This window comes from Microtus oregoni, unplaced genomic scaffold (assembly GCF_018167655.1).
Source record: "Microtus oregoni isolate MIOR12 unplaced genomic scaffold, Mior012 000033F_ref0000390, whole genome shotgun sequence".
NCBI classification, from domain to species: Eukaryota; Metazoa; Chordata; class Mammalia; order Rodentia; family Cricetidae; genus Microtus; species Microtus oregoni.
The window spans coordinates 9,669,237-9,683,357 of record NW_024543092.1 but is presented as its reverse complement, the minus strand read 5'-3'; the positions used below and the strand labels follow the sequence as shown (position 1 = coordinate 9,683,357).

Below are 14,121 nucleotides of genomic sequence, written 5' to 3'. Positions count from 1 at the left end.
AAAGGTGCATTTTGGGTTGTTTTCAGATTCTGTTTATGATAATATAAAGAATGTCACTAAGTTTTAAGATAATATGTTATCTAATTCTGAAAATCCACCATGCTAATGTTCAAAGTAGCTGTAAGCGTAAATTGTCAAATGATATTTTTAATCTTGGTCAGTTTTACAGAAATAAGATAAAATCTCAGAATTGTTTAATTTGCATTTCCCTGATGATTAAGGATGTTATATTTAAGCAAATTTTAAATATCTTTCAGTCATTTCAAGTTCATTTGTTGAGAATTTACAGTTTTGGTCTGTGACGTAATTGTACTGAAATATTTGTTTTTATGAGGATTAAGCTTTTAAGTTCCTTGTATGGTTTTAAAATAATTGATAAAGATACCTTTCCTATTCTACAGGCTGATATTATGTTCTGTTAATTATATCCTTTGTTATACAAAAAGCTTCTCAGTTCTGGAGATTTCAATTACTGATTGTTTCCTTTAATGTCTATGCTACTGAGGCTATGCTCAAAATTCTATTTATATTGTTGCCCTTATGTTAAGGTCTTTAATTTGTTTGGATTTCAGTTTTGTACATAGAGATAAATATGGATCTATTTTCATTCTTCTACATGATGATGTTTAATTAATTCTTAAAGGGAGAAACTGACAGTCATAATAGCTGGGCTCATGGCAAAACTCAGGGCGGGGCTGCAAGGCACCCCACTAACTCGGCCAAGGTAAGAGAGGTTCTCCAGGGGCTAGTTAAAATCTGTGTTCCTTAAATGATTAATAAAAGTTTACAGGCATTTTACCCAACCTCTGAAGGCCAACAGACAGCAGTAGCCATGGCCTACATAGGACAGACAACATCAGATATAAGAAAAAAAATTACAGCAAGTAGATAGGTTACAAGATTATACCTTGCAAAATTTGGAGAGACAAAAAAGTGTTAAACACGGGACAGAGAAAGGGAAGCGAAAGAGAGAGAGGCGGGAAGCAAAAGAAAGATAGGATTCAGACAGATAATGAGCCTGGGCAACAGAAGATCAAAGACAAATGAAGAGGGACACTGGAACTGAGTAAAGAATACAAACTGGACACCTTACGAACTATAAATTTCAGAAAAAGACAAATAAATGACTCGTTCCTCCCTGGTCACTTCTGAATGTATGACCAGAGCCTTTTGTTAACCAAACAAGGGACTTTTGCTTTCGCTGCTGTTTTCAGTTCTGCAGGAGACGCAGGCTGCTTGTCTGCCTCTGCCACGCCCTCCTCACCAGGATGACCACCTCTCCCTGCCGTCACCGCTGAAGAAATCCTCACCTCCTAGCAACTGCCTTGGTGCTGTGCTTGCTCTAAAGCCTGCATGAGCCCTGACTGCTCACTCTACAGTCTTGCTCCCCTCACCCATGTCAGACTGCGATACAGCAGTCACCATGCTACCACAGGTGCCCTCCTGTGCCTGACTACTGCTCCTGTGCTGGGCTGACGTTGATGGACTATGGATCCTACCAGCATCTGCATAAAGGACAAGCAAATGGCAAAATGGCAGACTAAGCTGTGCCAGGCAGAGCCAAAAATGAGGACGAAGCTTGCCAGGGGCACAAGGCTGGCGGTCCAAGCTGAGCAGATACACAAGACTGAAGGTAAGCGGAAGGCGGGGACAACATTGGTGGACAGGAAACAAATGATCTGGGCCAGTAGCCTCCCCTCAGGGATGGCGGCCCGACCAGAACGCTGAACTTGTGGCTTTGATACAAGCTCTGCAGATGGCAGAGGGAACGTCTATACTAACAGCAGGTATGCTTTTGCGCTCACCTATATACACGAAGCAATATACAGACAAAAACGACTGTTGACATCTACGGAAATTTTGAGCCTCCAGGAGGCCACACATTTGCCAAAGAAGATAGCCATCATACATTGACCAAGACTGAGACACCCAATGTAATGGCTAAAAAGATCATAAAGAAATCATCCTGAGGTTTGGGATGCCCAAGATAATCATGTCCCATAATAGACCTGCCTTTGTTGCCCAGGTAAGTTAGGATGTGGCCAAGACATTGGGGATCAATTGAAAATTGTGCTTATCAACCCCAAAGCTCAGGTCAGATAGATAGGATAAATAAGATTCTAAAAGAACAAATTGATATAATTGGCCCTGTAGACCAGCAAAAATGACTGGACAGACCTCCCTCCCTCCTGTCCTGTTCTGGGTTCAAAACACCCCGGCAATTGCTGCCACTAGTTCTGTTGCCTGGCTAGTTAGCTGCTGCTCATGTATCCGCTGATAGTGGCTGACCCTGGTGATGAAATCCTGAGCTCAAGGCTTATACAGGGCAGGCACATCTGCTATAAGGTGGGCTTACATCACCTTTAAGGCTCTTCTTTCCTAGAGTCAGAAACCCACAGGGCTCTGCTTACTTTTTAGTGTCTTTTGAAGCACAATATCAGACAGCAGAAGCAAAAGGCAATTCTGTCCTTTTCCTCCTCTGTGTGTCTGGGACCTATTGACAGGAATTATTTTGTACAGTTTGAGATTTTTCCAGATCAGACTGTTCTGTGCAGATAACTGCAGAGAAAAGCAAACACACCTAAAGCTTCCTTACCTCTTGACAGGTTTTGTTTTCCTACAGGAAAATCTTACTTTAATCTGTGGGGTTATAAAATGATATGGCTTTCAAAAGATAAACAGATGTGGTTTAGTATATGATAAAATAGATGTTAATGGGATGTTAAAACTTTTTTTAATGTTGTACTTACAAATGTAAAGCCTGGGTAAGGTCAGTCTCAAAAAAAGATATTTATGTCTTCATTGGCTGTCCTCTGGCTTTAGGGCTTTTTGTTTTGTTTTAAACATTTGTCATCCTGTATTGCATTTTCTCTCATTGTTTGTTAAAGTTCTCACAATGGACACAACCCTGTACATTTGGATAAAGCTGATGCTACAGAATGCAATGGAAACCCGTAAATGCCATGTGATGCCAGCTGGACCAAAACTGACCTCTCCGGCACATTCTCTGGAGTTGAGGATCAACACTCCCGGTGTCTACAGCAAAAGAGATTCGTCTTCATAATACTGAACTTGCCTCTTATGAGAGGGCATCCATATGTTTCTTAGGGCTGAGTTAAGTTCTTTGTAGTCAATAGACTATTATTGCCACAGTGTTGGGTGCTATTCTCGGGTCTACAGTGGTTCACAATGTCTACCATGTAGTTACTTTCAAACCTCATTCAGATAATTTTGTTAAGAGCTATTCTGCACATCCTAGAGATGTTCTACTATCTTCTCCCAATACTTCTCTGTAAAGTATAAGTTATTTTGTCCCATCAATTGTACTAGTTTTCATATGGCTATTGTCTGAGCAAATCTTTCAGAGGTGGTGCTCCATAACAGGAGGGGCCTGGACCTGTTGCTTTTAAAGAAAGGGAGTCTTTGTGCTACACTCAGGGGAAAATGTTACTTTTATGCTGACCATACTGGATTGGTTAGAAGATCCATGACAAAACTTAGAGAAAGATTAAAGCAGAGACAAAAGCTGTTTGAATCACAGCAAGGATGGTTCGTAGGATGGTTTAATAAGTCTCCCTGGTTTACAACTCTATTGTCTTCTTTGATGGGTCCCTTGATTATCCTCCTTCTGATACTCCTGTTTGGGCCCTGCATCTTAAACCGTCTGGTCCAGTTTATAAAAGACAGGCTGTCAGTCATTCAGGCCCTAGTACTGACCCATCAGTATCACATAGGAGTTAGATAATATGATAGGGACAAGGGACTTAGGGAGGGAGAGGAAGGGCAGTGCAGAAGAAGGTAGGAGGAGGGTAAAGGGGAATATCAGAATTGATACAATTGTGTTGCTAGGGAAATACAGAAAATGAGGTCTCCTTAAGGAAGGTAAATATAAGAGAAGGAGCAAGGGAGGTAAAATAACAATATGATGGCTGGAAAAGTCACAAGGACTCTTAACATTAACTATTTACCTAAAAAAAGCAAATGTAATTCAGGGTATAACTATGCATATGTAGTTTTAATGAACATTTTTTTTCATGTGTGTTGATGGCATTTCCTCCAAAAGACTACCTAACAAAACCCCAATACTAGGCAAAAGGACCCTCTTTTGAGTTGTTGGTCAGGGCTGTCTAAAAACTCCCAAAACATACAGCCCATTGCTGTTGCCCTTGTTTACCAGCAGCGTTGGAAGGTAACACCCTACTGCTGAAGACACCATGCACTTTAGAGACAGGGCCCTGAGGTCCCTGAGCTGTAACTGACCTGAAGTCACCTCCCTGAGGGACTAGTTTCTTAGTTCCAAAAGGTGCCATGCAAGCTTCCAAAGGAGGGGGGGGGGCTTCCAACAGTCCCACCTATCATTCGATGCCTATGGACCACATCAATGAGTAGCATGCCACAGTAACCCTTATAGGTACAGAAGTGGCACACATGCCTTGGTGGTAACCAGCATCTCTCTCATTGAATTTAACACCTGCTCAGCCAGAGGGACATCACGCCTGCATGGTACTGGACAGCTAGCTAACTTCTCAGTGCTGACATCATGGTTACTGGGGGAGAATCCACAGCCACTCATTTACTAAACCAGCATAATCTCTAACAGCAATCTATAAGCATTTATCCTTTAACACAAGGGTTAATGTATTCTTCACCCCCATTAAGGAAACTTCTCTTTGGAGAGGATGGAGACCTCTATAGAAAACCACAGTCAATCAACATGCAGGGTTGTGGAGTCGGTCCCAAGGGATGCTTCCTCAAAATATCCCACACCTAAGGCTCAGGACAGAATGAATAAGAGAGGATAGAATTCCAACATGGGTCCTGTGGAAGAGCAGTCAGCGCTCTTAACCTCTGAGCCATCTCTCTAGGCCCCAGAATCTGTTCCTAATTGGAATAATTTTGTGATGGCCAAACTTTTTAAAGGTCTTAGGTTCCAATGTCACAAGGTTATGGAGAAAAGCACAGCCTTGCTGACAAGATAGTAATTGTCTTCCCTGTGTGGGGGCATGGGGATAAAGGAAGGGGATGAAAGTGGGGAGGGGAGAATGGCCCAAGCTGTAAGGGGATGGGGAGTGCTGGGTCCCTGAGCCAAGAATCAGGACAACAATTAACATGAGGGTGGAGGACAGGATTGAGGGGAAGGAACTTGGTGGAGAAAATGAGTCTGGGATTGAGATGTAGGGAGAGGGAAGGCTGTGGGAAGTGCAGAAGGACCAGCTGGATCTTGGAGGAGAACTGGCCAACAGCAGGGTGGAGTAGGGAGGGTGAGGGAGACACTGGTGTAAAGAAGGTATGTGTCATAGAGTCTGATGAGACTCCTGGGCGTGACTCCAAGTTTACTCCAACAAGACATAAATATGTAGCTTTTTGGTGTCATGCCATAACTATCATTGCTTTGGTAAATTTCCAATGTGGAAACTAGAAGGTGGAGCCGTTTTCTGGGCGGGAACAAGAAGTTTAAAAGGCTGGGGACTGGATGTCACCCTCTCATGTGTTGGCGGATGTGGCGGGTGTGATGGGTGTTTGAAGTCCTTTAAAGGGAAAGGGAGGTACTCCCTGCTCCCAGAGAGTCCACTGGCACCTTTGTGAACTCTCTGCAGGGCAGCACAGACCTCAGCGCTTCTCTCCACAACTCTGGTTATTAAACCTGTGAGTGCAGCAACCATGCACTGTCCTTCCACCCAGGCTCTGTGCTTTCCTGTTCTGCTGATCTGTCTGATGGACACGCTATCCACCGGTGAGTTGCCTTGCTCTAAACTAAGGGGTGCGGGGAGGAGGATGGAGATGGGAGGGAACAGGCTATTGAATCCCAAGGTAGCAGTCCTCCTCTGGGAAGCTCCTGGACCCTCAGAAAAGAGGCACCTGCAGAAAAGCTGCCCTTGAGACGCACTGTCCCTTGTCCTGCCCCTATCATGCTCAGGGGAGGAGCGAAAAAGTTCCAGACTGGGACCAGTCAGGAAGACAAGATGCCTGGGGACACAGTGAGCATTCCCCCATGCTGAAGTCCACAGGAAGCCTAAACCAAGTCAGGAGGTCCAGAGGTGATGGGCACAGTGCCAGACACTGTCAAGAAGCTCAGACAGCTCCCTTGGATTTAAAGCAGTCTGCTCTGAAGACTGTCTTCCCAGGGGATTCCTCAGAAGCCCTCCTCCATTCCTGAGCCTCTTTGCCCTGGAACTGTCCTTCCCACCATTCCACCCTTTATTCCAGCAGGTGACAAAGGGTGCTTCTTGGAACACAGCATGCACAACCACCCTCTTTCTTACTTTTTACACTTTTATTCTTGTTGTTGCTTTGTTTTACTGCAGGACTTCACACCATAGCCGACACTAAAGAATTTGCAACAATTCCTTCTCTCTCTAGGTCTGTCAGGTGCTAGGATTACAACTTTCTCCCATCAGCCTTCAGCTTCAATTCTATGAGACTCATCAACCACCAGCCAGCTCAGCGCCCTTCCCTGTCCATATACCCTTTCCCACTCCCCATCCATAAAGTGCCTTTCAGCCCCTTTTCCACCAGGGGACAATCTGTGGATTAGCACCTAAGCTACTCAGGGCTGACTATAGTGGATTCCAGCAATGGTACTAGGTAGGGACATGTGGAAGACTCTGCCCTGGCATCATGGGCCCATGTAGTCTACCTCCTAGAAAAATGTTATCCAATAATGCTGTTCCTTTAGGCAGGAATAGATTTGTGCTTCGTGTTTTTGTTTGTTTTGTTTTTCTGTAAACAGCAGGCACTAAGTATCTTCCACATGGCAAGCTTCACTAAATCTGTCTTGCATCAAATACTCAATACAACACTTAGTGTGGCAGACTCAGAAGGTAGCGAGCTGATGAACGGGACAGCAGATTTGGTCTCCATCACTCTTCTGATCCCAGATTAGGGTCTACCCCATGTATCAAAATTGGTGTCCATCCCCTCCCCCCCCCACTCTCCGAGTGTGTTCTAATGTACTGTGCAAGCTGCATGTTTCCTAGTCAGCAGTGGGTTCTATGCTGCCTGTGACATCTGGGTCAGCTAGAAATGACAGGAGGGGGGCTGGCTTTAGGGTTTCTTGATCTCTCCATTGCTGTCCTATGGATTCCTTGGATTTCATGCCCATAGAGGACACTCCTCAAGGCCCAAGGTGCTTGCTGAGGTAGAGGTGGCAGCTTACTTCAGAACTAACCTGAATTACTTCTCTAGATGAGGTAAGAGTTCCAGAACCATCTGGGGAACTGGAGATGTTCTGTCAGAAAAAGTCCTTGTCTCTCCCTGCTAGGCAGCTTTCAACATACAAGTGGCCTGTTATGTCCCTGCAGCCATGTCTCTCTTCTGGACATCCTATCTGACTGTGACCTGTCTACCTAATAGCCTAGAGGTAAAGTGCTCACCTCATGATGTCTGCCTGAAGCCTGATGGGTTTTCTGATAGCCCAGACCCAGAGGCTGCTCTCTCCAGGGCCCAGGACCAGGCCAGGAGCCACAGTGAATTAGAGTGTATTTTCCCTGCTGCAGGTGAGTCATGCTGACTCCTGCCCAAGCAAGGCGATTCTCCAATTAGACACTGCCATGAACCAGTGTGATTTCCTAGGAATGACACCTCAGACTGACAGATTGTCCTGGTCAGAGGGTCCTAGAGGCAGGTCCAGCCCTGCTCTTCATGCATATGTCATCTCTGCTGCTTTCAAGCTCCAAGAACAGAGCCGAGCAGGTGTAACAGAGACCATCTATCCTGTGAAGACTTCAGAACTGATACAGTAGCTGTTTTAGTCACCAAGGCCAAGGTCACACACAGAAGGAAGGGTTTGGGATCTTAGAGATTCAGAGTGACAAGAGTCTGTCACCTCACCATGGAAAAGCTTGACAATTAGCATGCATGGTGTCTGGAGCAGCAAGCTCAGAACCCACATATTTTTAGATTGGTTTGGTTTATTATTACTATTATTATTATTATCATTCTTACCATTTTAGTGTAGCACATCTCCTGGTTGACTACACTTTGCTCTGTTTGCTTGTTTTTTGAGACAAGGTTTCTCTGTGAAACAGTCCTGGCTTGTTCTGGAACTACTTCTGTTATCAGGCTCACCTCGAACTCACAGTAATTCTCCTACCTCTGCCTTCTGAGTCCTGGGATTAAAGGTCTGTGCCACCACTGCACAGCTGGTTTGGTTTTTTTAAGATAAGGTCTCCCTATATACTTCTGGCTATCCTTGAGCTCACTATTGAGAACAATATGGACTCAAACTCGCAAAGATCTGCCTTCCTCTGCCTCTCAAGTGCTGTCATGAGAGCCATGTGATACCATGCCCAGCTCAGAACACACATCTTAAACCTCAGGCAAGGTCTAGAGGTGGAGAAATGGGAATGAGTTTTAAAGCCATATCCCCAGTAACATACTTCCTTCAGCCAGGCCACATATGTTCCTGGTGGCCTCAGAGGTCAAAAGAGATCGTTGGATCTTCTGGAACTGAAGTTGCAGGCAGTGTTGAGCCACCATGTGTGGTTGCTGAGAATCAAATGTGGATCCTCTGCAAGAGCAGACAGTGCCCACAACCACAGCACCACCTCTTTAGCCCCAATGGTTCAGTTAAACAATGGGCACAGGAGCCTGGGATTTTCATAGACAGCAGCTTTTAGCTTCATGATTATCTCTTCTGTCTTTAATTATTAAAATTCAGTCACATGTGGGTTGGCTAACCACTTATCTGTATTTAGAGTTTTGATAATCTGTTAGCCATGACTCTCTTAAGCAGTTAGGCATCAAGTTGGGTCCCCCTACTCATAAACAGACCACTGTCTTGATGTTACTGCCTCTTGACCACTGCACCTGGTGGGATTTTTCTGTGCCATATTATCTGGGATTCCGGAATACAGTTTCCTAACCCCACCCTCAGCATCATCATTATCATCATCTCTGAGTTTCCAGCAATGTTGTTGCCCTTCTCCCTGGTCCTTCTCACTGTGCTTCTCAGCAGGGATGCTCCAGCATCCACAGACAGCATGGACTCTGTACACTTCCCCTGGAAGTGTTTGCTGTTCCATCCACTCTGGCACATGCACTTCTCTGAGATTTTTCACCCTCACTCTTCTACTGCCAGATTTAACCAGCCTAGATCTTCTGTGTCCTATAGTGTGGGCTAGCCTCTGACCAGTCCAGGAAGCCTTCCCTGGACCAGTGCAGTAGACAGGGGATCTGGCGCGTGTTGTTCTGGTTTAATTCTGTTGCTGTGATAAACACTGTACCAGAAGCAGCTTAAGGGGGAAACTGATTTATTTGACTCCTTCTTCTAAGCCCGGATGGAGGTCAGGGCCCACGTGCTATTCCACACAGCATTATCTAGGATCAAGAAATTTGCTTAACTGTCAGAGAGGAACAGCAGGAACCATGGAGGATGCTGCTTGCTGTCTGGATCACTAGCTCCAGCGTAGCTAGATTTCTTATTCAGCCAGAGACCACCTGCCCAGGGAATGGTAATGCCCACAGTGTTTGGACATTACTACATCATGAAGAGTCAAAACAGTCCCTCAATGCACACTCCCCTCGTAAGTGAGTCTAGGCAGGATCAAACTGGCAAAGATGTTCAAGTCTATGATCTGAGAGTACAGATCAGTAAAAACTGTGTCCATGCAACCTCTGTTCCATCCTCACCCTGCTCCATTCTGTCCCCACCCCCCCCCCCCTCCAGCTTCAGGCACCATCCTGTCTCCACACGGTCTCCATGAGCAGCTTCTGGAGATTCTACAGGATGAACAGATCCAGAGAAGACATCCTGAATTTTCCTGCCATCACTGACAGGGCCCACCACAGCAAGATCATGTGATACCAGATTAGAGAATTGTTTTGGTAGGGAGCAGGGTTTGGCCACACCCTGAACTGCATCCTCAAATAAGAGAGAATGACAAAATATACTTTACTTAACACAATGCAAGTTCAAGTTTCATTTTATTTACTTATTTCTACATTTTTAAAGACTCCCTTTTCCAGAGGACTTTCCTATTCCACAGGCAGAGACTGTCTCTGCGCTCCTGCTCTGCATCCCTAACTTCACTGCATGTTTCCTTCACAGATGCTGTTTCTCTTTGCTACACCTACACTGTTAACATTTCAGAGTCTGGACTGTCCCACAAAGTCCAAGGACAACTGGATGAAAAGACTTTTATTACCTGTGACAGTACAAACTGCCGTGCAATTAGTGGTCTGGGGGAAACACTAAAAGCCATACAGTCCTGGGAAGGACAGGTTGACACTCTGAAAGACGGAATTGACCTGGTCACTGACCAAGCACTTCTCATGAAACAGGAGATTGATACAATCAGAGGTGAGTTTCAAACAGCCCCATAGTGCTGGGTATGAAGCTCAGTAACAGAGTGCTTGCCTAGCATCCATGAGGACCTAGGTTCAATCCCCCAATGTTACAAAGTAAATGAAAGAACAATCAGATGCCCACCTGAGGGAAAGAACAGGATTTGTGATGGGTTAGGGACATTCATTGTTTTCCTGGAGGATAAGAAATGAACCACTGGTGGTCCCTCCCACCTCAGAGGTCCAGCACCAAGCAAGGCTAAAATAATGTGGAGGGTAGAGCAAGGTCAGAGGATGGAAAGGGAGGAGGGTAGGTAGACAGAATTCATCAAAGCCAGAGGCTGATCCCTTTCCAATGGGCACAGAGCCCCTCTCTCTGCAGGCCAAGAAATGCTGTTGGTATGAAGCAGATGAAAATTCCTATGCATCCTGTGACCTATACCTCAATGGACAGAAAGTGCTGTATCTTCACCTAGGCATTGGAAAGTGGACTGAAGTTGACCCTGGATCCATGCAGATAAAAGAGATGTTGGAGAAAAACAAGGATTTAACAGACTTCTTATCCACGACCTCACAGGGGGACTGCAAGGCCTGGCTTAAGGAGATGATCAAGTCACACTTAGAAGAAAAGCTGGAGCCTACAGGTAACTGGAAAGAAACTCTCTAGAGTTGAGGTGTGTGTGTGTGTGTGTGTGTGTGTGTGTGTGTGTGTGGTAATCTAATCACTATACGTTCTTGAGTTTAAGCTCATTTTTTCCGTCAGTCATTTCATTTCTCAGCCTCTCCAATCACATTAATTGTGTTTGTATTGTTCTTACTGTGGTTCTCGCTGGCTGTCACAGTTTGAGCATCCTTGTATTTCCTGGCCTTTTCTTCATTTCAAGACTCACTGTTGCTTTTCTCACCTGATCTTTCTTCTTCCCTGACACCGTCCTCACAGGTCAATCTCATGCCTGCTCTCCTGCCAGCAGTAACGATAAGGCCCCATCAATACCCTGCTTCCCCTACCATAGCTCCATGAGTCCTTTGTGGTCAGGGAACATGCCCTCTCTCCTTTCCTACTTGGGACCCACCTAACAGCTGTTGCACAGCAACAGGGGTGGAACTCTCTGTGTTGCTGAATTACCAGAGGACCCAGAAGCTATGGTGAGACTTTTCTCTTGATTTCAGGTCTGGTCAAAGACACAGCTGGTATTTTCACTTCAGCCTCACCAACCATTGCCCCAGATGTGGACCAGAATTCATCCATGACCGTGAAGCCCAATGCCTTTGTCTTGCTGTTCACCTTAGCCCTCCTGGTTCTCTTAAAGTATCTGCAATGACAGGTACTGAGGGCAGGACTGGGTGTGGTGTAAGGGACAGATGGGCTAGGAGTGAAGAAGCAAGGGTGAATTCCTGAAGTCACGCTCTTGTCCCTCAACTGTAGCATCTTATTGTGAAAGGAGGCAGGAGATCTGGAGTTCATGTCACCTGCTAGCAATAGCTTTGCATGCTCAGCCTTGATGGGACAGGAATCATGTCACAGAGCAGCAGGAATGAGGAGGGAACACAGCAGGTGTGTGCTCAAAGCAGGCTCCCAATCAGGAGGATCCCATGATGCAGATGTGGAGACAGCAGAAACACAGAACATGGCAGGCAGTTCCTCTTAATATATAGAAGAAGAGGGTTTCAACCCACAGGCAAAGTTAAAAAGATAAAAATAAAGAGATGGCCCAGTGACAAGAACAAGCGCTGTTCGTGCATCAGACACAGGTTCTGTTCCCAGCACCCACAGGGCAATCACAAGCATACAGCTCTGGGTCCGAGGATCCAGCCCCTTCTTCTGAACAGACTGCAGGCATTCACACAGTGCACTTATAGGCATGCAGGCTCACATGCACAGATAGAAACTAGATATAAATCAAGCAGCAGCAATAGCCTCTAGAATCCCGGGAGTAGTGTCCCCACAGGAGACCAGTGGACTGAGCTAGTGCTGGAGTCTGCTCCCATCTGGGCTGCTCAGATGGACTTGGTTGGACCAGGACAGTCACAGGCATCAGGCCCTGAGTCAGGAAGCAGAGATAGTCATCACCACTCTATTCTGAACTTCCAGGTCTGCAGCATTCCCTGTGACAAGGGAAAGAAGGAGGAAGAGAGTAGGGGATCCAGGATGGAGAGCCCAGGGGTGATGGAGGAGGGAACTGAATGACCCTCAGTGAGCGTGGCTGTGGGGTGGTGATGACTGGTACAGGGCACCCAGGAGAACTGACCCAGGCTCTCCTCAGATCCTTCAATAGATGTGTTTCCTTGCTGCAGGTTGAAGATGCTCCAGGAAAGTCATGAGGGTTCATCTGGTGCCACCACTCTCCCTTTCCATCAGCCTCCACCAGATGAATCATGATGCTGCAGACACAACACTTCATGGTCTATCACGCTGTGCTAATTGCTTAGAGTCTTTTCTTATCACCTTGTACTGTTTCTCTTGGTGCTCCTTAGTGGGAATTGCTCTCATTGTGAAACTACTTTTACTAGAGATCTGGAGAGAAGTGGTTATTACCGATCCCTAGCATAGGAAACAGGATTACTGGATCTCCTTAGTGGGAATGTGAAGTTTTTAACTCTTGCATATATAACTGGCAATAATCAAATATCTCAGATATCAAAAGGTAACCTCTAACAACTAATCATAGAAAACGGAAGTTGAGGACCAGTTGTTTAGTAGAAATCACTGGTAACTGTACCAGGGCACACTTGACTCCATGATGGAAGCTCCATCCAAGCTGTAAAACTCAGCATATAGGAAGCACTACCTGCCAAAACTCAAATAAAGGCCTAGTCCATACAAGTCTCTGAATGGATTAACCTTGCTTTAGGCTTCTGTCCTTCCACTTCTGCCAACTCTTCTATTAACTGACTATGTCCATTCAGAACATGGTTTTGTGTTTAAAAGCTCTACCTAGAGGTTCAGTGCTACACTGGGACCTTAAACACCCAGTGTAGTTGATGATCAGCTAATAAAGAGTTTCTATTGACTTAAATCTTTGTCTGAGCAGTTTTCTCTAGTGAATAACCTACATTTCTGGAAGTTCCTGCAGAGAATCCTGAGTAAGACCTCAAGACACTGGAGAGCTCAGGGTCCCTTGGAGCAGGGAAGACTGTGGTTGTCAAGAAGCCCCTAGTGATGGGGGAGTGTTATATATCACTCTGTTGATTTCATTGGTTAAGCAATAAAGAAACTGCTTGGCCCTCATAGGTTAAAAACATAGGTGGGTGGAGTAAACAGAACAGAATGCAGGGAGAAAGAAGCTGAGTCAGGAGTCGCCATGATTCTCCCACTCCAGGCAGACGCAGGTTAAGATCATTCCTGGTAAGCCAGCTCATGGGCTACACAGATGATTAGAAATGGGCTAAATTAATATGTGAGAATTAGCCTAGAAGAGGCTAGATAGAAATGGGCCAAGCAGTGTTTAAATGAATACAGTTTGTGTGTAATTAATTCGGGTAAAGCTAGCCGTGCGGGTGGCCGGGTGCTGGGGATGCAGCCCACCACTCTTACTACTACACCCTAGGGCAGTGGTCCTCAACCTGTGGGTCACAACTCCCTTTGGGGGTTGAAGGACCCTTTCAAAGGGGTCACACACCAGATACCTTGCATATCAGATATTTACATTACAATTCAGACCAATAGTAAAACTACAGTTATGATGGAGTATCACGAATAATTTTATGGTTTGAGACCAAAAACAATATGAGAATCTGTCTTAATGGGTCACAACATTGGGAAGATTAAGAATTATTGTTCTGGGACTGTGCAACCTGAGTTCTAGGTCCCCAGGGCTCCCTTTGATTAAATGTTGC

The 14,121-nt window shown here is 45.5% G+C and overlaps 1 protein-coding gene across 1 annotated transcript; it reads left to right on the top strand.

The window, feature by feature from the left end:
• Positions 1-1,488: 1,488 nt before the first annotated feature.
• Positions 1,489-13,168, top strand: LOC121466321 (UL16-binding protein 1-like). Its single transcript, XM_041679983.1, has 5 exons — positions 1,489-1,633; positions 10,049-10,300; positions 10,650-10,928; positions 11,455-11,609; positions 12,580-13,168. Exons 1-4 carry the CDS (start codon positions 1,489-1,491, stop codon positions 11,604-11,606), a joined length of 828 nt encoding a protein of 275 aa, XP_041535917.1. The 3' UTR covers positions 11,607-11,609; positions 12,580-13,168.
• The last annotated feature ends 953 nt before the right edge of the window (positions 13,169-14,121 follow it).

What these genes read in the sequence shown, in the direction of transcription:
- LOC121466321 (XM_041679983.1), top strand. Translation starts at nt 1,489, where the DNA reads ATGGATCCTACCAGCATCTGCATAAAGGACAAGCAAATGGCAAAATGG. An exon ending in GCAGATACACAAGACTGAAG is followed by an intron (nt 1,634 to 10,048) that starts GTAAGCGGAAGG and finishes TTTCCTTCACAG; the next exon opens with ATGCTGTTTCTCTTTGCTAC. An exon ending in AGAAAAGCTGGAGCCTACAG is followed by an intron (nt 10,929 to 11,454) that starts GTAACTGGAAAG and finishes TCTTGATTTCAG; the next exon opens with GTCTGGTCAAAGACACAGCT.